Source organism: Manacus candei, unplaced genomic scaffold (genome assembly GCF_025592945.1).
Source record: "Manacus candei isolate 608988 ecotype Guabito, Panama unplaced genomic scaffold, ASM2559294v1 h1tg000041l, whole genome shotgun sequence".
Lineage (NCBI taxonomy): Eukaryota > Metazoa > Chordata > Aves > Passeriformes > Pipridae > Manacus > Manacus candei.
The window spans coordinates 7,000,819-7,028,131 of record NW_026138089.1 but is presented as its reverse complement, the minus strand read 5'-3'; the positions used below and the strand labels follow the sequence as shown (position 1 = coordinate 7,028,131).

Sequence of the window (27,313 nt, the reverse complement as noted above, 5' to 3'; positions counted from 1 at the left end):
CTGAAAATGCTATTAATATAATTGCTTAGCCAAATAATTTACTACTGAGGATCTGAAATTCAGCTCCTCATGTTAGCATTTAAATAAGAACACCTAACTTTCAAATGTGCATAGCAGTACGAAAATTAGTGCTAACTTCAGCAAATCTAGAGATACCAGATACATCTGAAGCTACATAATTATGACAGAGGCATTTAGACACAGAGAGCTGTAAAACGCTGCTCTAATATGTATAAAATAAAGAAGGTTTAAAATAAAGTAAGCTCTGAAAAAAATAATCCTTTTCTCTCTCCTTATATTTGAGCTAGTTCAGCATGCAGTGTCTCTTAGAGTCCAAGTGGTGCCTGCTTGCCCTTTCCCTGGTGGAGCTGGCCCAGCCCTAGCAGGGACCCCTCTGCAGCTCTGGTTCAAGCTCACCTGAACCTAAGGAGTAAGAAATCCAGGGGGCAGACATAGGGGAAAAGGGGAGAAAGAAATGAAGGTCTCTGGCCAGCTAGAGCTAACTGTGCTTGCTGGCACTGCCTGGTCCCAGCACTGGAAGATGGCTCGGAGAGCACGTCCTTGTCTACGTGGGGAGCTGTGTGTGTGTTTGAGGCAAAGCAGCATTTGGGGTCATGCAAATGACTGTGGGAATCTATGCAGGCCTGGGGGCCACGGGAGGCTATGCAGGAGGGAGAGATAGGGCATGGTATGATGCTGCCTGAGGACCAGGCTGGGTCAGGGAGTGCTGACCCAGAGAAAGGGTCAAGAAGGAGTGCAGACACAGAGAAAGTAGGAGACAGAGGGAGCCCCTATCACAGAGGGTGTGAGCTGTGGGTGGGGCTAATGCATGTAGCTGACCTTTTTCATATAAATGCTGTCTTTTTATTTATGTTCTTCCAACATTCCACTGTATTTTTTTAGTGGCTTTATATGTTGACAATTGTGAATGGTGTTTTTTGATTCATAACACAACTTTTAAAATTAATTGGATTGAAATGAAGGCTTTGTCATAATGGAAAAGTTAATCTTAACAACCAATCTGAAGATGGATGGCATGACTAATTGCATTATTTGATTGTTTCAGGCTTTGCCATTCCCTTTTTGTGTTACTGCACAGTAAGTAGGAAGGAAGACCACATAGACTTGAATTACTTATCCCAAAAGTTCAGCTAAAGCACTAAGGTTTGGGGTTATTAAGGCAATAGAATATGTGGTACAAGATAGTCAACTTAAAAGAAAAAGTATTTTCATTCCTGTCTAGTTTGCAGTTAATCAGTATCATCTGACTTCCATTTTGAACTGCTTCATTTAAGGGTCTTGTCTCAAACAGGAAATGAATGCGGAGCATTATGATAGTGTTTTGTGGTCCTGTATAGTCCAACTGTATGTTTTTAGATATATATTTGACTACTTTCTGCAGATTCTGATCATGTTGGAGGCCCATGATTTTAGGAGTCCCTGCATTTGCTGGACATTTTTCGTGCAGGTTCATGTTTGCTACTGGCTCTTTGTCACAATCCAGGACTGAGTATCACATCCTTGTGACTTTCAGTCACACTGGTGTGTCCAGAAAAAACACACAGGCAAGGTGGCAGCTATGGTATGGGACCTTAGACTTAGAATCATAAAAAACCTGAGTAAAAGGGTCCTCTGGAGGTCATCTAGCCAAATTGCTCCCTTGCAGTGCAATTATCCTCACTGCTCCATCAGCCATACATTTTTCTACCTGATCTCTAAACACTTCTAAATGTGGAGATCCTACAACCTCTCCTAGAGAATAGAAGAGGCAACCTGTTCAAGCGCTGCACTGTCCTCCTTGTGAACAGGTTTTATTTTTCATGTGCAATCACAACATCCCAAACCTGAATCTACTTCCCCTTGTATGTAACAGCACAGTTGTATTTGTTGTATGCAGCATTTGTAATGCAGTATTTGTAGCAGTGAAGGCAATGACTAATATATAGAAAGAAAAACCAACAAATTTGATCATATAGTATTAAGGAGTTTTATTCCATTTTTAATGACAACATAACGCAGCGATATTTTAACTTTTTTTCTGAGGGAGCATGGGCTATTTGGTCTCTACAATACTTATCAAGCAAACAGTTAGAAAAATAATTTATGTTACAACTTCCTAATAAAGTTCCAGTACTTGTTAGTCTTCATCCAGTATCCATTTTGCATTGATACGGATTTCTTGAAGGTGCAAAAATTGCAGTTATTTCATATCAAATTGAGTTCTTTATCACTAAAGTTCTTCTGGTGGTCAGGTGGTTTTCTTTTCCTCACTGCCTATCAGATCCACTTTTGAGGTCTCCATCTGGAAAGATCAAGATGTTCCTCAGGAGTATATGAGTTATTTTCATGTGTGTATTGATCTCTATACAGCCATATACTTCCAAGCTGTCATATCTCATTACAGAGGAAACAAGGAGAAGTTGGCACACTTATGAAAAGCAGCACGAAGAGTGTGTAATGTTATGTACATAATTCATAGAAAAGCCACAAGACATATATATCTTCAACTTTTGCATGTTTTCTAGTTACCACATAAACAGCAGATTTAGTTGCTACTGGCCATGAATCAGTAGATTAATGGTCAACCAGAAGACATTATGTTTGAAGATATCCCATAGTGTTTTAGTCCTTTGCTAGGCACTATTGTTAAAAGTGAAATGAAAAAAAAACAGAAACCCTTAGTGTACCCACATCTTTCAAAATGATGTTTGTGTCTCTTCAGATGGCTCAAAGCCCAGGTTGCTTTTTCCCTCTTCAGCATAAGGGTTCACTGCTTCAGGGTTTGATCCTGCTTCAACTCTACTTTCTCTTGCTCTCCTGTAAGGAAAATTCATTTTATAGTAGAGGTCTCTGTTCTGTTCAAGTCCTTCTGAATACCCACAATCAACCCCCAGTGTCAATAATACTGTGTTTAACTGGGAATATTTATATAAAAAGAATTGTGTTGGCTTTAAAGAGGAACTGTAGTAAAACTACTGTGTTCTTGGAAACCCTATTAATGGAGAGACATGAAAACCAATCAAGCTTTATTCCTGCTAATGCAATAATATTTAAGGAAAATGACATTACTGGACAGCCTGCAATAAGATTATAGAAAACTGGAGGTGCTGATGAATGTGGACAACTTTGCTGTTAGAGAAGGCACTGTGTTCCCAGCAGGACATCCCATCCACCTTGCAGCAGGGTTGGCAGAAGCCTGTCCACCCTGCAGCTCCCTGTGGCCACAGCATCCAGCTGCCTTGGTTAAACTGCTCATGATGGGGGAATTGCACTGAGCTGCCAAAGCTGTCGTGCAGTGAAAGGCAGGGGGCTGAACCTTTAGCTATCCCTGTTGATGGGAGAGGGATAATAAGCTTTCATTCTTTAGCTTGTTTCAGTTAGATTTGTCAGCCCAGTTTGTAAGAATCCCAATGATTCAATTATTGGGACATCTCCCAGTCGTCATAATCGTAGTATCAAAATATATTACTCACTTTTTGCGATCTCTTTGGCCAGTGATGATCAAGGCAATAACTCCAATGACAACCAGACCAATGACCACCCCAAATACAATTAACCAGATGGTGACTGGTGGTTCATAAGGTGCGGCCAGGGTTGGAAGTATGCCCACAAACTCCAGCGTGTTATCATCCAACCTGAAAGCCTCATTGATTCGTCCCCGAGACATCCTGCCATCAAATGCAAATTCAAAGAGTTTCACACACTTATTGGAAGAAAAGAAAGTTTTCAGTTGTTTTCTAAATCTCTAGTGTGCCAAGCATCCTCTGAACTGCTCAATTGAAAAGGCTGCACAGGAGGTACTGCTAAATCTATATTGCTTCTGGCATGGGGTGGTGAGTGACAACCACAGTAACTTAAACCCTTAACCTATTGCAGCTTCACTGACATGATCAGACACTGTATGGACTCTTAAACTCAGTCTTAACATTTATCAAAATGAGGCAAACAGCCTTGTGGTCTCCCTCTCTATTTGCATTTTGCTCTTCATTCTCTTTACCCTAAGTTTTTTGGCTATCCAAAAGTGTCTTAGATGTGTGACATAAAACCACAGCTTTGACATTTTTTTACCTGTTTCCCCCCTACAGTTTTCTGCAGTTTTGAATCTTGTGTTTTTCACTGCCCTAAACACCCTTTCCTTGGTGTATCTTCTGTGCCCTGTTTTTCCCCGAACTTCCACATCTGCTATTGAGTGCTAACTGGACAGTGACTTTCACAGGCATATTCTTCTTCCTTGGCTCACCAACTTGTCTCACTGCTTTCTCAACTCCATTTCATGTTGCTGCTGCTTTTAGATATGTGCCCTCTTCATTTCCCACTGTACATTATTCATGTTCATCTGCAGAGTTACAGTTTTACTTATCGTTTTTATAGCAATGACTTACAGTGGTGTCACACTGTGCTATAAAAGAGCTGTTCATTGGCCTGTAAGTGGGAACTAGCTCCTGCTCTGACCTCTTCTGTATAATCAAATACATCTGGCTGTCCTAGTACACCATTATTCTGGAGTCCTTGCTAACAATAATTCCTTCACTGAATTTTCATTATTGAGAGGAAGAAAACACGTGTGCATGCACACACCACTACTGTATTCTGTATTTCAGAATATAACATAGTTCCTGTTAAAGTTTGAGCAATGATATTTTCCAGCAAGGTGTGATGCAATGAGATGTGTTATGGCAATTTTACATGCCCCCTGAAGCATTTTACATTGGCTGTTGTCCAAGACACATCAGATAGATGGACTGTTTTCTTTCTATCATAACAGTTCTCATCCTAGTTTCTCTCATCCCACTATTTCTATTTTAACTATATAACTGACTTTCTTGTCATCCCTTCTGTCTCAGCTGACTTGAGCACTGCTTCCCCTTCCCCCCTCTCGTCTGGTTGTTTTGTTGGGGTTTTTTTTCCCAGAGAGGAAAATCTCACCTGATGGCATTTTCCACGTCAGCTTTGGGCACAGTATCACTGATGTTACCTGGCATGCTGACAGTCAGATAGAAAGAGATCCTTTGTGTTTGTTCCCCAACATGAACGTCTGTAATCCTGAAGGAGGAAGAGAAGAGAAAGGTTACTTTCATTGTTAAGATACATTAGCTTTAAATTCAGGCAAGTGAACAGTTGTGTTTGATTGGCAGTACCAGGGGCTTAGTTTATGCTGAGGGAATACTTTCTAGTGAAATCAACCAGGAAGTGAAATCAATTTTCCTGACAGAATTTCTTTTTCTACGTGTTAATTTGTAACTTTAGTTGGAGAGCATCTACTCCATACCTAAGATAATCCTTGGTGTAATTTTCCTCAGCACATAATCCCCTGCAGAACAGAAAGTGTTTGGGGTTGGTCTCACGAATTAGGTGATTTATGAAGTACCAAGTGGAAAAAAAAGTGTTCTTCCTTATTTTCTTCTGGGAGTAGATTCTAGATATAACATGACTGATGTTCTATAAAGTAATATCTAGATATTACATGACTGATGTTCTATAGAATAATATCTAATAGTTTAAGTAGATAGCTTCTGGAAATTTTTGAAGATACTTAATAAAAAGGACTGGTTTTCGTACCAAAATCAATTTCACGTGAAAGATTTTGTGTTTGTAACTGAATCTAGATAAGATTAGTAACTGCACCAAATTCTAGTATTTTTTAATCAACAAGTTTATCTTTTCTTGGCCCAAAACCTCTTGGATATCCAGTATCAAACACATACATTGCTAGAGATTTTTATTTCCAATCAATGTACCTTCCCTGATATTCCCATGCAGGTGCTGGGCACAAATTCTCAAGGCTCACCTGCACTGCTGATACACTGTGGGAGTCAAAGCTTTCTTATCTAACTTTAGCACATTACTCCTAAACTTCAGACTCTTCAGTGAAAAGACACCATGTACCCAAGCTGGCATCTTGCCTTTTGCAACCAGCTGGTGTTTGACATTGTTTGCTATCACCTTACATTTGACAGAAGGCACAATTAATTCCACCAGTCCATGCTGTTTAGTGAACCAGAAGCAATGTAGACATAGCTGGCATAATTAAGCAAGCCACTCACTGGAAGTTAACGTTCTCTTTCATCACATCTGCATAGTATTTTCTCATGGCATAGGCGATGGATGACTTGAACAGGAAGAGCTCGTTGTCATCCCATTCATACTGCAGAAACAGCACAAGAGAAATTCATCAGATGGCAAGTTATCTGACACTAAGAAATCATTCTAAAAAGAAATAGCAATTGTAAGGCTTGGCATGCACTTCAGTATTATTTATTTGTACCATTATAGCACATCAGAAACCTACCCAAACACTTTAGCTCTGTTAATCTTGGCTCTCTGTAGGAGAATAACCAAGCAGGCATCCCTGCTGCCAGACATCATGGTGGCCCTCTGCAATTTCTGGTAAGTTTACATGGGGCTGCTGAAGATGCTGCAGTGCCAGCACATCTCCCTGCCTTACAAGGAGAAAAGGCGTCAGGAGCAACACTATTCCTAACAAATATTGTGAATTCTCTTTGAAGTCTAATGATTTCATAATTTAGATTCTTTTATTCTGTTCTTTTAAGGAGGAGAATCTTTGGGGTGGAGGTGTCATACGAAGGTGGCTCATTTATTTGCTTGATGAGCTTGGATTTTTTGGGAGGGTTTGTTCTGGTAAAAAAATTCATTGCATCTGTATTTCTGCAGCAGGCACCAATTTCTTGTTTTTCCCTGGAGAATAGATAGGTGATATAAAAAATGTACTGCCTGTGTGCAGGCTTCTCCTGGCCTACCTTATGAGTCCAAAGTTATTTGCAGTGGAAGTCAAAAATAGCTTCTCTGAAGCAGGAACTAAGAGCTGTACAGGGGGCAAAAACCACCACAGGAGCTGATAATTCAGCCTGGTCTGTTGTGCAACAGTGAATGTGCACAAAGGGGAAATTCCCAACTGAAATTGTGGCAATTTTTTTTATCCCCCTAAGGCCTAGATTTGATTATGTTTATGGTACCTGGGCAGGAATGCCTATAAATGCTGTCATTGATAGTTTTACACAGCTCCTGACCTTATTAAGTATCATTCAGGAAGGTGTGGTAGAAGGCAGCTCTGTTGTAACAGGCTTTATAAAAATCAGCTACATTTTTCAATCCTATCCTCCTCTTGATACTGATATAAAATGACGAGAGAGAAATATGTATAAACATAAAAAAAACAGGGATAAACGTTTTAGTAGGGTCTGTTGCAACAGGACAAGGAGTAAGATTTTTAGACTAAAAGAGAATTGATTTAGTTACTGGATGAAATTCTTTACTGTGAGGGAGGTGAAGCAGTGGGACAGGTTGCCCAGAGAGGTGGTGGATGCTCAGTCCCTGGAAACATTCAAGGTCAGTCTGGGTGAGGCTCTGAGCAACCTGATCTAATGGAAGATATCCCTGCTTATTGCAGGGGGTCTGGACTAGATGATCTTTAAAGGTTCTTCACAACCGAAACTATTCTGTGATTCTACAAATACAGGGGAGGAAAGAGCAGAAAGAGCCTGGTATTGTCAGTCCATGCAGGATCACGCTCCAGGAAAGAAAGGTGCAGGTGACCCAAAGCCACTGCAATCAGAGCAGTCCCCGTGGCATTCAGAGGGCAGGGCTGTGCCAGCCCTGGCTTCTCCCACCAGCAAGGGCTGAGGCTGTGAGTCACCTTTGCCAGGCAAATGCCCCTGGCTTTCTCCTGCTTTCACAGCCCTGCACTGAAGCACTTCTTGTTACCTCTGCTGTCTCCGGCAGCTGGCACTGTTCACCATAACAGCCTATGATGCTGTCGTGGGGGTTTCTCAAATTTCTATTTATGCCCAGACATTATGGGCTGTGTGGATGGGAAGTACCTGGCTGGCTTCTGATCTGTGTTTGAGTAAAAACTATCCACACTCCTTCCCTAGGCATCTCAGAAACACACCTTACGCTGTTTGTTACAGAAGCTGCTTTGCTTTCAGAGAGAAAGAAACTCTGCCAAGTGCCTCTGCTCTTTCCTACTGTTTTCCCTCCAATATCCCACGTGTGACTTGAAAGACCGTGTAACTCTGGCCTCTGATTCAAAAAGGATTTTTCATTGTAAAATACATCTAAATGCCTGCAGGCAGACAGCTTTCCATTCCCTAATGCTGTCTTGTGTGCCAGCCTTTTACAATGTAATCACATGTATGGCATTGATCCAGTGGGGAATTTTGAATTAATGCTTGATGAGGAGTCCTGTTTTCAGGACTGATGGTCGGTGGACTGATCCTCCTGGAAACTTTTATTTTAAATAAGACATAACCCAAGAGATTTAGTGGGGATCCTGTAGCAGATTCCTTTAGGAGGACACTTCCATAAAGCCCCAGCTGAAGCAAAGCCATGGGTGTTTCAGACTCATCAGCTACACTGGTGATCCAGTGATGCAGCTCTAATCTCATCGGCCTGGAAACAATTAGCAGGGTAATTGCGGCAGCGCACGCTCTGGTACAGCTGGCATTAAGCCCATCCATGAGTCTGGATGCTTAATTTGCCAGAACTTTGGGCTATTGAAACTCTCCTGCTGGTAGCAGCCAGGGTCGAGATCTGTAGCTGAGAGGCACAGAACTGCCTGCATGAGCTGCAGCTCCCCCGCGGCCGCCCCAGCGCAGCTCTGCCTCTGCTCAAGGGGGGAATGGTTCCCTTTCTGCTCTCTCCAGAGCAGAAATACAAATAGGTTTACCAGCATACTCAGAGTGCTTTCTACTGCCCTGACAGTGCAAAGCAACTCGAAATTCATCTTAGACAAATGATTGCACTGGGTTCACAGCTTCTGTGCACTGTGAGCCATGTAAAGCAGCCAAAACATATTGCTCTGTGTAGCTGGGCTGAGATTCCTAACCGAGATTCCCCCTGCCTTTTCTCTGTGCCAGTTCATGCATGTACCACTACCTGCTCCTGACATACCAGCATTCAGTCATGTCCCCAGGGGCCCAGCATAAGGGAAAATCATGAGGAGGTAGAAAGAAATGGAATGGAAAAGGTTTTTTGCAAGTTGGTGATGTGGACAGGCTCTGAGAGGAAAATGTATGGCTTGCTTTTCAGAGCTTAAGAACCTACTGCCCATACAAGAATTCAAATTAAGTAATCTGTATGAGATTGTTTTACAGCTGCTCAATTGCACAACAAAAGACTATGATGGCAAAAGGCAGGCATAAAAATGGTATTAAGCTAAACATTAACCATAATGACTAATAAATGTCTTTTAATATGGAACCTTTTCATGCTGTTGATATCAGTTTTGAATTGTATCTAACTCAACTCAGCAGTCTAGGAAGCAATAAAACTCCAGTAGGGCTTACATATGAGAGAGCGATAGAAGCAAGAGCACCAATTCATATGAAAAATGAGCCCATGTTATTGTGTCCTAGTTAGTGCAATAGGTTCCAACACGCAGGTCTAAATAACCTGCTGGATGACATACTCATTCTTGGAAAATTACTAATTTTCTGCAAGGTGAAAATGGCTCTTAAGAGGAATGAAGTGTCTCCACTTAAGCCTTCTACACTGCCTCCCTGAGATTAGCATATAAAGGAACAGCTAGAATAAGGAGCAAATTTTCAGCCTGGGTTAAGCAGATGGGCTAAGCCAATGCTCTGTTAAAATTGTAAAAGCCATCTTTGGCTTTGATGAGTTTTTTTGGTTGCTCTAATACATTTTATTGGACCAGCTGGTATAATTGGGAAAAGCAGACAAGCTCTTGGGAATGAAAGCCCTTCTTCTCATCTGAAAGAGAAGCAGCTGCACTGCACTCTCCCCCTCTCAATAACAAAGCTGTCTCTGCATAAGGGGTTGGAGGGCAGGGAGGCAGTCGAATATATCAGGGCCCAGAAAGATTACAGCAAACAGGCAAAGAAAAATCTACAAAGAAAGGCTGACAGCAGTGTTTTAGTTTGAAGTCAAGAGCATTTAAGAATAGAGTGTTGTAATCAACCCCTCTGCTTTAGCCCCACATTAAATGTGAAGTAGCGGCTGTAATAACTTCTGAAGTCAGACACCATAGCCACGATAACTAATATTAGAAGAAATTAGGTAGAGGCCTTATTAGACAAATCAACATAGCTGGGAAAAACACAGCCCTTTTCAGGCTTACAGGTTTCCCTATGTTAGCCCTCCAGGCCTGTCCTGTAGCAGGTGAATAACTGTGATTGGTATCTCCATGGAGTAACTCATCTAGCCGAGATGTCTCTCTTAAAATGGGTGAAATCACTTTCTGGAGAAAGTCCCTTCACTGATTCTAGAGGGAGCCTTGACCAGAAACTCAGACAAGACATCTTGTATGTGATAAGTTTTCACCTGAGATGATGCCACTCTTCAGACACAAAGATCAGCTATATCCTGCCTTGTTTTCCAAGAGCCATTAGTACACCACCCCTGTTGCCTGAGCAATGGGAAGGGTGCCACAGCACAAACACACTCACCGCCTGGTCCCCCAGTGCTGACTTCAGGCTGATGCGCACTTTGATGGCATCACTGGAATCTGGTTTAAAAAGAAACAAGGGCCTTGTTAGAGCTGCATTAACAGAAAGTCTGTCCCTGGGAAACACTGGGGTGGCTAAAGTTTCCTTATGGGTTCCCCTGCTTCTCCTAGAGAGCTTGGTGGGATTGATCTTGTTTCCTTTCAGTTACCACTACTGCAAACATGCATGTGAGCTGTTCAGTCCCCAAGCTTGGCTTTGCAGCAGACAGAAGAAAAATTCCTATTTCCCACCACTGGGGAGGAACAGCTTAGATGCAGATGTTGATGTCTGGTTAGGTGAATCCCAGCATTAGAGACTAGCACAGCACTGTAAGAATTATGGTACTCTCAAGTACAGATAGTGATTACACACATATAACCTGGGTGGTTCAACAATTATTGTCTCCACAATAGGCTGAAAAATGCATTTTTCTCCTTTTCCTCCCCTTGAGCTCCCCTCTTTGACTAAGACATGACAGTAAAAAAACACAGTACTAATTATTTTTGCACTGGTTTGTCCCTATGCCCCCAGGTCAGGGTCTGCTGGCTCCCAGGATCAGTGGTTGCCAGCCCTACCAAACAGGCCCGCTGCTTTCAGGCAAGTGCCACAGAAGTCCAAGCCTCTGATCTTTCTTCCTTTTGTACAGCCATCCCACACTCTGAGAGCTGCCTCTATGACAAAAAAAAAAACCAAATCCACCTCAATTTCTGAAAACTGGGTGGGGCTCTGACAAACCTCGTGATGACTTCTCCAGCTCTGGCCATGAGGAAGCCAGTCCATTTTCCTGTGAGTAAAACTTACTGCTTGGTTTGTACTTCCCATAACCCTCTTCCCTATGGAGAAGAGCCTTCAACAGCTACAAGAGAGAGGGACTTTGCTAATCAAGAATTGTGAGGACTAACAGGAGTCCTTAAATCACTCACAAGCCATACGTACATGGAGCCCAGTCTGTTTTCCAACCAATGAATCTTCCAGAATTGTTTTTTGTCAGCCATTCATATAAAGGTTCGAAGTAGTGGAGCAAAGGTGTTGCATTCATGTATTTCTCTCCTGTTACACTTTCCAGTGCTTCAGTCCAGGGCTTGGATCTGCCTAATGACAGCAATTGCCTGTGTATTTGAAATGAGAGGTAATATATGTTATTGCCACATCCCATCTAGAATAGCAAAATACTCTGTGATGGCTATAAAAGTTTTCTTATTTGCTTCTGAATTCCCTCTTTTCTCCTCTTATTCCTATTAATAAAAATATTTTATTTCCATTAACAGCTAATTAAACCTTCAATGTTTAGAACATCAGTGTACATAAATCTAGTCAACTTGTCCAAATGAACTGAGCAAATACATGCTAAATTTCCAAGCTAGGTTCATTCTTGATGCAACCCCATTAACTCTAGAAGCTTTCAAGGATGACTTAGGCTTTGTTATACTCTGATTTACACGTGTGAGAAATTTGCTTCATTACCTCAGCTTCTCACCAGCTGCAGTGGAGTTGGTTATATCACATTTGTGAAGAGGGCCAGTATGGTTAGCTGCCTTGCAAAGTGCCTCCTGAAACTGGAACTGATAGATGGTCCGGGTGTAATACCTAAAGGAAGGGCAAGGAAAAGGGAGGCACAGGTTTTGTTAGTTGTCTGGCAAGGAAGCCCGCAGGCCCTTGGCCTTCGAGAAGCTCTGCTGTGTCAGCCATCACTCCTACGTGGGGGGCTGCACTGCAGGGAGAGAGGCCAGCTGATATTATAGGCTAAGCTTGCTCAAATCTAACAAAATGCCACGATCAAATGCAGCAGAAGAGCCCCAGATCTGTTTGTTGCCACAAAAAACAGGAGAGAGTAAGGTTTTTAAGCCCAGCTCTCCACTCTGGCTGAACCCTCTAAAATGTAATGGATGGGACACAGAGGGATGTTCAGAGTTAGTTGCTTCAGGGCTGCATGTGCGTGGTCCAAGTGACACAAAGCACTGTGACTCCCCAAGAGGTAAACACCTCATACAGAAATGCTTCTGCTGGTTTGATGGCAGCATGAAGCTTCTCTGCTCGGCAAGAAGCTCAGCAGCCTCCTCACTGCTCAGAGATTATTGTGGAGCAGCCCTTGATGTCCACAGAAACACTTCCACTGAAATCAGTGACCTTCAGCCTGGACTTTAAACAAAATAAGATTCAGCCCCGAGACTTTCCAGTAGATGTTTCAGGTAGCTGGGGCTTGTTCTGTAGCCAGAATTTAAGTAATAAATTAAACATTGCACTACCTTATGAAGGAGTAATCATTGGCCACATGGAACAGTGCTGCAGGGTCGCAATAGGTTTCATCATGAGGGACTGGTTCCACAACACCAACTATTTGTCTCCTGGGGATGAAGGAAAAACACAGGGTTTTTGTTAAGAGACAATAAAGAAAAATAATCTAACTCAGCTTTTCTTCTGTTTTGTCTGATACATATGGGCACCTCTCTCATTTCCAAACAGAAGAATTCCATACAGCTTCCAGTAACCCCAAGCAAGTTTTGCTCCACAGCTGGAGACCACAGAGAGGAAGCTGCTTTGAAACTAAGAGTGCAAGGAAACTATTTGTATAATAGCAGGGTGTGCAGGAGAAATTAGTGGTATAAAAGAATCTACAAGATGAGATTCACACACACATCTCATGCCCTGGGCCATCCCAAGTTGAGACCTGTGTTTTTGCTCTGGGTAAGTGCATGCAGAGACTGGGCGACCCAAAAGGTGGATGGCCTCCTGTGCCACTGGGCTGTAGAGGAGGTTTCTCTTTATTTTCCTCTCCTGAGAGTGTGTTTCCTGAGCAGCACTACAGAAACAAACCCGTGCTCTAAGTTCTGAAAATGGTAGTAAGCTTTCACGGAAATACGTTCTGTAAGCTCATATTTCAAGTTCTTGTTCCAGCAGAGCTTTGCGGTGCCACTGCAACAGATGTGATAAGCTTCCCTGAACAATTTATCATTCTCTGTTTATCTGACATCTCTGCTACTTTTGAATACATTGAAGCTGATTGATTTTTACAGTAGGTCAGGAAGCTTGCATATATCAAGTTTTATTATAGATTCTGTTTGCTGACAGAGGCTTAGTGTTCATGTTCATGTCAGAGGGCAAGCTCCATTTTCAGTGTGGGGCTTGTTTGGTTTTTTCATCTTTTTCTGTCCCCATATTATAACCAACCTGGGAAATTCCAAAATGTAGTCTGAATCAAACTACTTTTAAATCTTGAGCTCCAAGGTGGTGAAAATAGATTGACTGGTGGGCGTAATCTGATAATGCACTTTTGGATGTTATTTGCCAAGGGAACTGTATTTTCTTGACAAATAAAGCTGGGATCTTAATATATAAGAAAGGAAAGAATCAGTCTGGAACCTTTCAGACAATTTGTCTCCAAACCCACTAGACAGTGGGGAGGAAACACAAAGCAAAGAAGTGTGCACAGATAGTTGGTAGATTGAGATCTGCATGCTTCTCAGGCTGACAAGTGTGATGAACTTCATTTTCCACTTGTCTTGAAGATGTGGGGAGCACACCAGAACACATGATCAATGAGACTTAGGGAAGGGCTGTACTTAAGCACTTAAGCTACAAAGATGTCTTGGGGCATGAATCAGGGGGACAGCAGTGTTGATCTGGAACATCCCGTGTGCTGTCTTTATCAGGAAACTGACATTAAAAATGGTGGGGAAAGTATTTTGAGAGGCAAGGTAAATGGCCTGGGGCTGTACACAGTCATAATGGGGATATGTGGCTTGTGAGATATTGTGTGAACCACACTGGGTGTTTCTAGCTGGCACTCTACAGAGATTTGTAGAAACACCCAGAAAAACAGATCCTGCCCTATGGGGGCACAAACTCCTCAATATGTTGAGTAACTATGAAGGGTTGGTTTTGCAGGTTCATTTGAAAAAAATCCTCTTTGTTTCACAAACTTACTTCATCTCCCACCACCGTTTTGTCCATTCCTCCTTTGTAATGTCACCCCTAAACACCATCCACCTCCACTTCTCAAGCATGTAAGTAAAAGGCATTGTTCCAACAATTGTTAGTGCTTGCTTGAGCAGAAAGTTGATTTCAGTTTCTGAAGAGAGAAGCAGTTAAGGTAATGGTTATGGTAACAATTAGTATCTGATTTGATGGCTAAAGTTGCTTCCTTTTACAGCTAATGCTTACATCTTGTTTGAATCACAGATTTTCACTAAAGAAAACATGGAAGGAAGAATACAACTGAAAAAACATAAGGTAAAATCCTTAGGTATTGTATGCAGTTTTATCCCTCTTTCTTTCACCCAGCCTCTTAAATAACCTTGGTCTTTGGCATTTGCATTTCATTATCCTTCACTGAGAGCCTTCCCAGGCTCTGGGGAATTTTGAGTTGAAGACATCTAAAAATGTCAAAAATGTACATCATCATTCTAAGGCAATACTCAGGGAAGCCAGACAAACTGCATTATAACAAGGGCTGACATATGTTATCACTCAATATTCACTCAAATGGGAGATGTAAATCTCAAGGTTGCAGTTTCATTTGAACTGCTAAATACATACCTTGATAGAGATATGTACAGATTCATGCAACAAAAATTGAAAAGTGTTGTGGAGACTCATCTAAATGAACTATGAAGATTTAAGGACGAATTCAGTACCAAAGATAATGAAGTGCTAACTATTTGTTTCTGAATTATGTAGCATCATTGTAAAGCCATGATCCTTGCTCTACAATGTGATTTGGGGAAAAAATAGTATTTTTGGCAAATTAGTGTAATAAGATTTTCAGAAACTTCTCAGCTGATTGCTGAGTTCACAGGCATAATAAGGCCTGCAAGTCCTTTCACTTAAATACATAATATTTATGCATTTATTTACCTTCATCCTCTTGGAAGGTTGGCTCTAGGAGATCAAGAGATTTCAAGTGCTCAGGAGTGGCTGCAGAAAGTGACATAATTTCCCCTACTGCTTCATGGAAGCCCTCGTTGGCACCACTTCTCAGCAGGTAGGGCTGTGCAGAGTATGCCATGTCGTACTCGATGTGGCCCATCTCATGGTGTGCAGTCAGGAAGTCATCCATGGTCACTTTGGTGCACATCTTGATCCTGCACACCGGAACAAAGTCTTGTGGTTAGAGAGACAGTGGCCTAGGCAGTGGCTGCCTCAGCCCTGTCTGCCACAGCCATGGGGCAAAGCCCCTCCAGAGCTTGCTAATGCCCCTTGCCCCTCACAAAACCTGGGCTGCTACCTCCTGCTATGCAGTGCAGTTCCTCCTGCAAGAGTGAGACTTTGAGGGGAACTCGGTAGAACACCTTCAGTCACCTTGAAATTGTGCAGAGAGTAAGAGAAAATCGCTGTTTTGTGAGAAAGCAGCTGCTTCCTGAAACCTAGCAATAAACTCACTGTGTGTGTGGGAATGAGTAAGCACCACCAATCTTAGGAAGATAGTAGTGTGAAAAACCCTGTGTGTTGGTGACTCCTGCTACTTCATCCTCTTGTAGGTACTTTTTAATAAAGGAATTTCTTCCAAATCAGGTTTCTTTTCACCTTCCCCAGAGTGCCAAGGTGTGAGGCTGATGACTTTCACTAAGGCTTTGCTGGGGACCAGGCTCTTTCCCTGGGTAACTGTGGGGACTGCAAGAGGGGACAGAACTCCTGCCAAAAAACTTCATTGTGTGGGGACTTTTCGTCCTTCTCCTTTCCCAAACATGGAAGAGATTGATGGATTTTTATGAAACTGGATCTCTCTGCTAAAGAATGACAGTGGGCCCTCAGGAGATTTTCTCTTGTTACCCAGGGACCTGGTGCCATTGATGCAGAATATGCAGTTGTCTGCAAATCTCACTCGTATCCACAAGCACCTGCTTTTCTGCTTATTCCTTAAGCCCTAGAATATAGTCATTATTTCTCTAAATCATATAAATAATAGTCACTTCTCAGCTAAAATTTGAGAGTAGTTCTTAGACCTTCATGGAAAAAGTTACACAGAAAAGTTAACAGTCCTACAGGATCGTCTTCCTTTCCCCTCTTATCAACCAGAAAAAAAATAAAGTAGGAGAAATTATAACTTAAACCAGGATGTTGCACCTTTAGTGAAAATATGTTTATTCTAGGAGATGGTATAAAAGGGGATCATAGCAATTTCAGTACCTGTAATCGTTATTCCCCAGATCCCATGCCGTTGGGTGGCAGACAACCTTCCTGCCATCAGTCGGCTCTGTGAGCATAGAGTTTGTCCAGAAGCCCTCAGTCATGTTATAAAGGCCAACGGAGCTGAAGAAGGCCTCAGCGGCTTGGAATATTTTATTTGCATTCCATCCCTGAAAGAGAAAATGCCACCAATACCCACTGCTTCTTCATGGAGCCTGTTCCCAATGGCCTCCTTAATGCAGGGCAGCTGACTTTATCTCCCAGGAACTTCAGATCAGCACCTGGTTTACTGAGAGTAAGATAGTAGTGTCTGCCTTTGGCACTTCTGGAAATTCTGCTTGGAACTGGAATTAAGTGTTTTCCCTGAGAACAAAATAGGTTTCTGCACTCAGAGGTTCAGCTGATAGCACCTGACCCAGACCAGAGAAGTTCTCAATAAAAGATAAGGTAAGATAAGAAAGACATTCCTGTCAGTAGCATGCCAGATCTGGGATCTGACCCTTCAGCCACTTCAGTCAACTTGGTCAACTTGGGTCAACTCGTTTGAGGGAGTGGAGCTACATTCCCAGAAGACGAGCATGACAGATTTCAGCCAGAACTATAAAACCTGGCAAATGTGTCTGTGGGAGTTGCTTATCAGATTGTGACTGTGTGGTAATGCCCAAGATATTTTTGCCATTCAGCAGTTTTATTATCCTACATATCAGAAGCTCTGCATTTACTGGACTTTAGCTTTCACAGAGATCTAGGTGGCAAACAGCTCAGGTGGATGAGAATTCTTAACTGGGGACATCAACCAACAAGGATGAGCTCAGCCTTTGCCCCTCCTTGTGGTGATACTTCAACAGATACAGATTTTTGACGGGGGATCAGCAGCATAAAATAGAGGTGAGAATGATGCAGACTTGTGCAAACTGCTAATGAATCACCTTTAGCTGTTTCTTTTCTTTTATCAGCATAACATCTGCATGGAGTGCTCCCTATGACAGAAGGTTAGATTCCAGGTGAATAAGCACATTTCAAAAATCAAATTCCACCTATCATTGTTTATTTTTTAAAAGAAGTGAAGCTTAGGTAAGACTGAAGAGAGTTGTCTTCACCCCTATTCTTGGTCTGGTAAAGGTGCCATCACAGCTTTTAGCACTACAGATCTCAAACACAGACCTTATGGTGCTATGCAGTTATCAAAAGATAACAGGCAGCATTGCAGTTTCCTAGATGTATGCAAATAAACAAGACTGACAAAAATGAAACAAACTGTGATGTACAAACTATTTTATTATGGTAATGACTGGCAAAGGTCATATTTGATACTGGCCAACTCCAGGAGTCCTGAAATATTTATATGTTCAAAATATATCTCTTAATGGATAGATGTCTCAGAGGAAAATAGACTTGGAGCCTTGGGTGTAGGAAAAAAGAGAACAGCTAAGGGGAAAGGTACAGTGAAAAATGCATAAACACATTAAGGTGAAAAGCAAAAAAAGGATGCAGAAAGCAATGTTTTGTTGGCAGTGTGTCTGCCTGAGGGAAGCCAGGGTTTTCTAGAGAGCAGCTGACACTTGGTGCATAATTTTTATACTGTCTAGATTTGTTACACAATGCAATGCATAAATGCATGTCTTACCTTTTGAACCATTGCATCAGTTACGTCAATGTTGGGTTTGGCTGGATAGGGAACAGTCAAGGCATACAGATTTGTCCAAAACCTACCCCACATATCACCTTCATAAAAAGAGAGAAACATAGAAATACTTTCAATTATTTATTATGTATTGTCCAAAAGTGCCAGACAGCTCTATAAATTGTGCAGTGTCATAAATAGTGATTTCTATATATCTAAACTGGTCTGATCCAGATGTGGAGGGGAGCAGTTCTGGGAAGTCACGCATAGGTCAAACTCACATCAAAGATGCTTTTATTACCCAATGTCAGATATTCTTGTACAATATAGTTTCAGAACTGAACATCCACGTTGTTAGTCTATGTGATTCCCGTGCTATATTCAAGTACACAACAATTACAGCAGCTTGATGCTGCATGCTTTGAAAGCAAAGTCGTGAAATGCGGGAGTTTAAGATTTGAAAGGAAAAACAACTCTCTCTGAAACTCTCATTTCTAAGGATGACCAGTGCTGCAAAGGGGAGGGAAATGCCCCAGCCCAATGCTAGAGTTCTGAGCTGTGTGTTGCCAGCTCTGGTGAGGATGAGGACAACTTGCCTTCTCTTCCTGCCTCTGCTGCTAAGCACTTGTGTCATCTCTGCCAGGAATTTCTCCATTTCTCCTCTCCCCTTCTCTTATCTGTAACCTTTTTGCTACTATCGTGATTAAACAATCAAATTACTCTCTTCCCTCATGCCTTGAAGGTGATTGTCCTGAGTATAAAGTCAGGCTTGCGTGACATGGACATGTTGACATACCCAGCAAGTGAGCAGGGAGGCATCCTGTGGAGCTGATGAGCTTGGGGCCGTACACTCGCTCCAGGTGGTGTCTCACGTAGGCATGCAGCTGCTGGTACAGAGGTTTTATCTGGGGACAGAGAAGGAGAAGGAAACTAATTATTTTCACTTTGCTCTATGCCACTCATCACTCCTAAACAGAAAGCCTTGAAGATGCCTCTGACAAAATTGTCCTGGCAGATAAGTGCACCCCAAACCTGCAGCAGAGCTTTGCCCCCTGCCTCAGGGCTCAAGCACTGAGTCCAGAAGTCATGTTCAGGTATGAGGAAGGGAGCATTGCTAACCTTAAATGCAGAGTATCAAGGATGCCATCTACCCCACAGGAGACATACCTCCTGCCATGGGCCCTACCTGGATGAGAGACACAGACTTACAGAGCTCCCTCTCTCAGCCTTCGGGGACAATGCAGCCCAAGGGGACCAAGCTGGTCCTAGAATGGCTGCAGAGATAAAAATCTCATGTGTGTCTCCCAACATCTGTTAAACCCAGGTAGACTGCAATCAGCCAGTTTAGAGGTGGTCTCATCATTTTTCATAACATCAACATCTGAGCCCACCATTTCAAAACACAACCCAGGTGAGAGCTTCTTCTGCCTCTACCTGCTCAAATGTCTTCTCCACATCTTCTATCAGCTGGTCACGGCTGTATTCATAATCTCTTGGAAAATTTGCTTCATAATTTGCTCTCCAGTAATCTCCATAGTCAGAATAATCTGCAAAGCATGGATGCATCACATCAGGACACCACATGTGGCACTGCTTAGGTCTGCAGCTCCCTTCTGATCCCATGGTGACCTGCAGCCTTCCCCCAAAGCAAAAAGGCAAAGTGCAAGATAGTTTGGGTCTAGCAGGAAGTAGAGAGCTCCCTGAGGCTTTGTCCCATGAACATGCAGGTATGGGAGGTTTCCAAGAAATTCAGAAATTGCAGTCACGGTTATCTGCTAATTAGGGTCATTCCATCTGGAGATGGAGGTCAGAGGAAATCATCACTCCTGACTGAAGCTCCTGAGGGACAACAGCCTCTGCTCAGGCTGGATATCAAGGGGTTTGTTCTCACCAAAGGTATAGGCTGGTGAACATTAAATATGGGCCTCCTCTTCCAGCAACTAATCCACCAGGACAGATGGAGATACCACAACTGAAATTGAGCTCCCAGTTCCACTAAATCTTCCTGTCCACAGAGCTCCATCAAGCCTGGAGTAGAAGTGGCTCATTGCTGAAGTTTCTTCCTTAGTGGTATGAAGGAAAGTCATAATGACCATTTCTTAATATTTTGGGGGTTTCCCTGTCTAACTATTTGGACTATATTTTCTTATCCCTTGTCTCTAGCTCCATCTTGACAAGTTTTGCAACACAAGGAGTATAGGAAAGCAGGTGATACAGCTGCAGTTTGTCCAAAAGACAGATGATGTAGCCACTTCAGAAGGTATCTTAGAAGACCCCAAAAGAAAATTAGCAGCCACCTGCCATTGTTCCTTGAAAAGACAGTTTCCTATGATTTGTGTGGAGATCTCAGACTGGAAGCACACTTAGTCCAAAATCCTTTTTAAACACCCAGCTGCATATGCTGGCCCAGGCCTACCAAATCTGATCATTCCAGCTCAGGAATAATGCTTATAAATGCTACCAATGATTGTGGCTCCAGAAAGAAGGTCAAGGCCCATAGGAAAGAGGAGATGTTCCCAAAACTCAACAGCACTCAGAAGTTGTTCAAATCAAGTATGCTTAGCCATAAGTTACAAGCAGTGCAGTTCTGGGTAAGACAGTATGTAATGAAGGGCGCTGATATGTTATGGCCTTTGGAAAAAGTGCCACAAAGAAGGGTGCCAACAAAAAGGTGCCTGGTGTTCCAGGCTGGTAAGAAACCTCTGATCTGGTCAATGGCATCTGTCAACATTGCGTCCTACTTTGGGACGTGCATACCAAGAGCAAATTATGTGCAAATTATATACGAGTTTTGAATTCCTGGGCAAATTGTGCAAGACTGCAGTATGTTTGCTAGTTTATGGAAAACAGAAATTATTAAAAAAAAAATTACTTACTATTAAGCTTTGCAACCTCGTTTTCAAGCTCAACATACTCTTCGTATAATGGTCTCATCATCCTGCCAACATCAGCTCTCCAGCCTTCCCAGGCCCACAGTCTCTCATGATAATCAGTGCTGTCAGCCATAATAGCATCCAGACCTGTCAGAATGAAAAATAAGTACTGGGCCTTAAAAAAGCAGAATTTTTCTTTCACAGCAGGCAAATGAACCCAAGTGAAATATATGTCATGAACTGAGAAGAAAGCACTTTGTGTTTGATATACTGAAATATCCCATTATTTTATTGTATCCTTCTCTCATTTAAGGTTTTTCCCTTCTTTTTAAGAAGCATGGAGCAGATCATGAGTGTCTTAAATGCTCTCTCTGCATTGCCCTCCCTTGAGTTGGTAGAGTTCTTGGGACTGGCCTCAACATAGCATTGATTGCAGGGGAAAAAAATTTAATTTTCTGTGATGTAGGCAAACCCCAGGTGACAGGCAGGCTGCCAAACAAACTGAGGAGCCCTCTCCAAATTTTGTCTACTACAAGGAGCAACAGTATGTCTCGTGGGCAGCAGGCCCACTGGAGTTCCCTGAACTGCAAGGTGCAATTAAATTATGACTAAGCTTTAGATAGCAGGATATATCTATTGAAATTACTGCCTGTCCTCTTGCAGTCAGGAGCCACCCTTGGGCTTTCTCTTTGTGCACCCTCAGGGTAAAGGACACAGTAGGGGCAGTGGTTAGTACTGTACCTGGTTCCAGCACCAAACACTCAGATGGATCATTGATTTTACAGACGGTCCCAGTGCTGTAGATGGTACTCATTGTACTTAGCACAGTGCCCAGCTGCAAGTTAGATGCAAGACAGTCTGTTAGAAACCCACTCTGTGCAAAATAACAGCCAATTATGCTAATTCCTTAAGAGCTTGATTCAACACTTCACCCACCAGCTTAGCATTGAAGAATATGTTTAAGCTCAGTAGATTTTAATGAAAGAATTTGCCTAAATGCATTAGTGAACCAGACCTAGCTGGAGAAGACAGATAATCTCCCAAATATATGATGTAACCTACAGGTTCTGAATATCCAGTCAAACAGATCGCTGGATTTAATGAGCACTGACTGTCACAGGAAAGCTATAAATACACAGCAGCAATAAAACAATAAAAGTTTAGCAATGTGGTTCCATAAGCATGAACCCACATTAACTTCCTAGGGAGATCATGGCTTTGAATGGCAGCAAAAGGGCCCCTTCTGCAGATGCTGCCAGGCTGACTGTTGCTTGTGGTTTTAATGTCACATCACACTGATTGCATAGATCTGCTTATACATCATCACAGAGAAGTTATGGCTCATGTCTTGGCTCAGCTGAAGGCCAAAACCCACCTGAAATCACCTCAGAACCTATGCTATGTAGCTTTGTTTTTTTGGGTTTATTTTAATGTTTTCATGTTTTCATGCCTCAAGAAATATATGTACCACTTTCAGCTTTTCCTTTAGGACTATGCAATTTTTCATTTAGAGCTCTAAATCAGAACTATAAACAGCTGTCAGTGGGAGGGGTAGTTAGTGATTAGCTCTGACTTTATCTCTGTCAGCATTAAAATGGTGCCCAGGGAAATTTTTGTATCAGTGAAGAATACCTAAATATTTCTATGGAATCCCATCAGACTCTACAAAAAGTCACTTTTCAAGAAAGAATCAACAACTTCAGCCTCAAAGGCCATTATCTAGGAAACTCTAAATATCTGAACAGGGAGGGTACTGAAGAAAATACCTCCTCAACTGACACAGCATTACCACCAGTGCACTGTTGTGCTCCAAAATAAATATAAGTTTGTATAAACTGTCAGCATTCCTGCCAACGTAATGTGTCTTTCGAGAAACACATCTCATTTGGAGATACAAGAGATTCAGCCAATCCGCCGTTTTTCTTCTATGGTGGTTAGCACTGCTAGCACTTAGCAGAAAAATCTACGGATCCTTCAATAATTAGGATTGTAGGATCCCGGACTGTAGGTTCCCATGACTCAATGCTATGTTTCAATTCAATCTCCAGCAAAATGAAACTAATTTGACTCTCAAGTGTTTGGTTATGATTGGCTATAAATCCCTTTTGAGTCTGCATAGCTGCTCACTCCAATTTCACAAATAGTCATTATCTATACACCTGCCTCTTACATGAACTTGCCAGTGCAAATGTCAAATCTCGTTATGAGTCTTGCTAAATCTTGTTGGCCTTCAGTGGCTTTCTGTGGAAGGAGGTCACCAACCCTCCCCAGTTTCAGGCATCCCAAGGTGCCCACTGCAACAGAACATCCTCTCTTTTTCACAGTTTGATAATGCACCATGTGCACCTTTTTGACTCAATGGATGTCCTTTCACCCATCTCTTTCTCTTCACTGCCCTAGGTCTGGACTTCACCAAGAACTTACCATAGGTCTTTTTTTTCTCTTATGACTAATCCTGTCATTTGTGCAAGGACAACTCTGAGGCGTGCTCGTGTGTGCGTGTGCTTGAAATTCATTCGATGGCAAAACTGCTGACTTGAATGGCAATCAGCTTCCTAGGCTAGACCCCCCCTTCCAGTCCTGTATTCCTACAAACACCTAGAACAGGTACACTTCCCTATCACACACAGCATCATCGCAAGACAAGCAGAGTGGCAACAGCACTATGCTTTCACTTGAGGGTGTTGTGGGAGGCAGCTCAACTCACCCAACATAAATGAGGTACATTCAGCAACTTACTCTGTTATATTTTTCTGGTGACAGCACAGATGATCCTCTGTCCTGGAGAATCTGGATCTGGAGCTTGATGAGGTTATCGTCAATGCTGTCTACTGGGAAGCTGCTGGCGTTCCCAGAGGCCTCGTCGTAAAATGCAGACCACTTGGCACTTGCCTCGTTCTGCAAGGGGTTCAAACAAACCCTGAATTATTCCCTCCCAAAGAGTGCAGTAGCCCAATGTACTCAGTGGGCAAAAATATTACTTCTGTAGAGAACTTCATTTGTAGAGAACACTTGTGGATTGCGGATGGAGCACTTGCACTGCACAGTGAAATGGAGAGCTTTTTGACCTTGTTTTACTCACACATCCAGATAACCACTTTTCTTTGGAAATAACAAAAAGCATGACTGTCTCCTCACACCTTGCTTGTTATAATTGATCCAGTGTCACTTTTCTGTGTTCCCTGCTACTCTAAATCACCACCTATTCTTCCTTTAGCGCTTTTCTTTGCCCACCTGCGAGGAAACAAGAAAGGGCACAAACAGGTTGGTAACACAGATGTCACTTCCTATTTTTGCTGCAGTAGCAGTGGCGGAGAAGCAGCCAACAGCAACAGCAGAAGATATTGATACTGACTCTTTTCATTATTCAAATATCACTTTCTTCTGAAATATTGATAAATAAATTTTCTTTTATTTTATACTTGGGCATAGGAGGCTCTAGGCAATTGCCTAAATTGGGTATGCAAAACCTCAATATTTTATGAGATTGCTTTTACCACTGCTGCAATTATGCACATACATGTGAAACTCCCACATTTCAGTGCACAAAGTAGCACCATAAGAGCATTATTTGGATTTGGGAATGTCTTATTCACCTTTTTCTAGTGTATTTGTACACAGTTTAGCACATCAGTACCCATTCCAAATGGCAACAAGAACAGCACTGATTGACCTGGGTCCTTCAGACATTTTAATTGATTGTGCTTATTACCGATGCTTCCCAGGTTGTGGAGAGGACACCTGTAACACCCATCCCTCCCTTCTGAGGAATCAGGAAACACAAATGTCATACTGTGCCTGAAGAGCTCTTTCAGTCACCTTTCACCCCTGTACAAACACACAGCAAGGTCAAGGCTTTTGCCAGGGCTCTGCCCGGGCTGTCCAACCCCAGGCATGCCGTGTGTGCAGTACCCACTGTACCTGCCCTAGGCTCCAGCAGAGAGAAGCAGTGGCAGATGAAAGCCCTTGGCAGTCCTGTCCCTGCATCTCCCCTGCCCATGCAGCCCCTCTGCAGGACAGCAGCCACCACTGGGAGATTTTCCAAACTCTCCCTTTCATGGGAGCATGCAAAGCTAAGTGGGCAAGAGCTTGATAAGCACCCAGAGGAAGAGCATCACTGTGAAAATGTGTTCCTGAGCTCCTCCTAAGCAGGGACAGAGAGGTGCCTTAGGAGTGGCGGGGCAGAAGGGGGGGCTCTTTGGCTACAAAAGCCAGAGGAAAGAAGTTAACTTGCTGTCTTATATTTCCACAATTAGAGGAACTGATTGGTAACTCAGAGGAATAGTTATAGGGTTTGTGACATGATTTACAAGGAAAATGGATGGAAAGGAGCCAGAAGGGACAGTATTCATTAACTCTCTTCCAGCAGAAAAGGAAAAGAGGAATCAGTGGGTTTCTTACCAGTGCTGCTGAAGAGATCAAGCAAGAGAAAACATTCTCTCTGAGCAATGGACTAATTGGTTCTTATTGCTGGTATCTTCTCATGTATTTTATTATCATCTCATTAATGCTGGAAATACTATATGAGGCTTTCATTTTATGTGTTTGGAAACGTTACAGTTTAAGCACCTGGTGCCTTGGAAAGCATTCCAGATTGACAATGATTAGTCATTTGAATTTCTTCCAGCAACCAGTCTCCTTGCTTTAATTAAGAAATATGATAATTAAACCATGTTTCAATTAAGCTATATGACCACAAAGTGGAAGACAAGCCATTACACAAAAATAGATGTACAGTGTTCAGCTTCATTTTTATGCCCTAAATTCTTTTCTCTAAAGCTTGAGTTAACTTTAAAATACACACAGCTACAAAATTCAAGGTGTTTTTGTGCATTTTGAGAGGGTCTGAGCTCACAAGATGCTGGGCTGAGGCATGGCAATATCAGTAACCAGCCAGGCCATAGATGCCTGCTCTCAAAAAGCCCTATTCTTGCCTAGAGCTCCTGTTGTCTGGGAAAACCAGAGGCTAGTGTTGAGAAGCAAGAACTGTTTTGCAAGACAGTATAGGTATAAATGCCATGGTCCTTCCTGCAGATAGAAATTGACTTTCAAACCCATATACTAGACCACTGTACTACAAACTCCACTGCTGCCAATTGGTAGTCGATGATCTCGATTCATTTTTCCCAATTTAATACCTCCAGGCAGCATAGCAACAGCCCTGACTATGAGAAGAGTGATGGAGGTAGGGGGAAAAGTCCCCCACTGGAAAACTGGTGTGGACCACCATATAAACCCATCAGCAAAAATTTAATAGAATACCTACATTCAGAAAATATTTGCATATTCACTGAGAAGCAAAACAATTTCAGGACCAGAGAAGAGAGAGCGTTGGCTGTGCCAGTAAAAAGCCCGGCGTAAATTCAGTCACATCTCTCTCCATTCAACACAGATTTTGGGAACGAACATGCAGAGCATCCTTGCCTTTTCCCTCCACTCACTGGGGTGACTCCAAGTGATGGCTAGGGACAAGCCCAGGCTCCAGCCATCCCTGTGCAGTGCAAAGGCAGTCCAGGTACCAACCCAAGGCTGTAGAGGCTGGTAGTGGCCCCGGCACATCCAGTGAGGCATTGCTATGTTAAAGCAAGCCCCTCTACCCCCCTCAAACTAAACCACAGATATCAAGTAACACTCTAATTTCAGCCAAGCTTGGTGGAACACCAGAATAAACCAGAAAGTAGCTGTCAGATTCCTAAGACAACAGTAAAACCCATGGGATGGAGCACTTACCATTTTCTTGGCATTCTCCTCAGTGATGTTCGTGTTGTAGTTCCATGAGGCAATGGAGCTCTCGTAGCTGATATTTTCTGCCATCCTGTTAAACTGTTCTAGAAAATTTTGGGCTTGTTGGTTGACATTTTGAGGGGTCACAGCAGTGATCAGACCACAGAGAAGCCAGAGGTGGACCAACATATTCATGTCCAGGCTGAGAACCTCTCAATGAAGTAGGTTTCCTCCAGTAAGCTTCTCTGTCAGCCTTTGTCTCATCAGCCTTCAAGCATGGCCAGCATGAAGAAGAAAGGCTGAATCCAATTTGCTGGACCTTTTATAGGTTTTATTCCTTACAGGAGAGAAAGGAAAAAGTTTTTTATAAAAAGTCAAATAAACAAAAGTCAATGATTAACTTTGGAAAAACATAATTACTCCTGCCCATTTTATGGCCTTCTTATAAAAGGCTTTTACTTTTGGTTAATGTTTCCCAAATGTGCTGTCAATGATACAGCTGA

At 42.5% G+C, this 27,313-nt stretch overlaps 1 protein-coding gene across 2 annotated transcripts; it reads right to left on the bottom strand.

Annotated features, from left to right (window-relative positions):
* Positions 1-1,973: 1,973 nt before the first annotated feature.
* Positions 1,974-27,147, bottom strand: ACE2 (angiotensin converting enzyme 2). Of its 2 annotated transcripts, XM_051795028.1 has the most exons (19): positions 26,817-27,147; positions 23,826-23,984; positions 21,828-21,921; positions 21,090-21,233; positions 19,648-19,760; positions 19,010-19,118; positions 18,217-18,314; positions 16,590-16,759; positions 15,318-15,544; positions 14,388-14,532; positions 12,710-12,808; positions 11,928-12,050; positions 11,400-11,572; positions 10,425-10,483; positions 6,045-6,145; positions 4,927-5,043; positions 3,474-3,668; positions 2,692-2,817; positions 1,974-2,302 (listed from the first exon to the last, which is right to left on the bottom strand). In XM_051795028.1, exons 1-18 carry the CDS (start codon positions 27,003-27,005, stop codon positions 2,697-2,699), a joined length of 2,436 nt encoding a protein of 811 aa, XP_051650988.1. In that variant the 5' UTR covers positions 27,006-27,147; the 3' UTR covers positions 1,974-2,302; positions 2,692-2,696. The 2 variants fall into 2 exon arrangements, with proteins under 2 accessions (XP_051650988.1, XP_051650987.1); XM_051795027.1 differs by having other exon boundaries at positions 1,974-2,817.
* Positions 27,148-27,313: the final 166 nt, after the last annotated feature.

Excerpts from the sequence above, each read along its gene's own strand:
- ACE2 (XM_051795027.1), bottom strand. The coding sequence starts at position 27,005 with ATGAATATGTTGGTCCACCTCTGGCTTCTCTGTGGTCTGATCACTGCT. Across the intron at positions 14,533-15,317 it reads AACCTTCCAAGAGGATGAAG|AAACTGAAATCAACTTTCTG; the intron begins GTAAATAAATGC and ends TTCTCTCTTCAG. Across the intron at positions 5,044-6,044 it reads AAAGAGAACGTTAACTTCCA|GATTACAGACGTTCATGTTG; the intron begins GTGAGTGGCTTG and ends TTCCTCCTTCAG.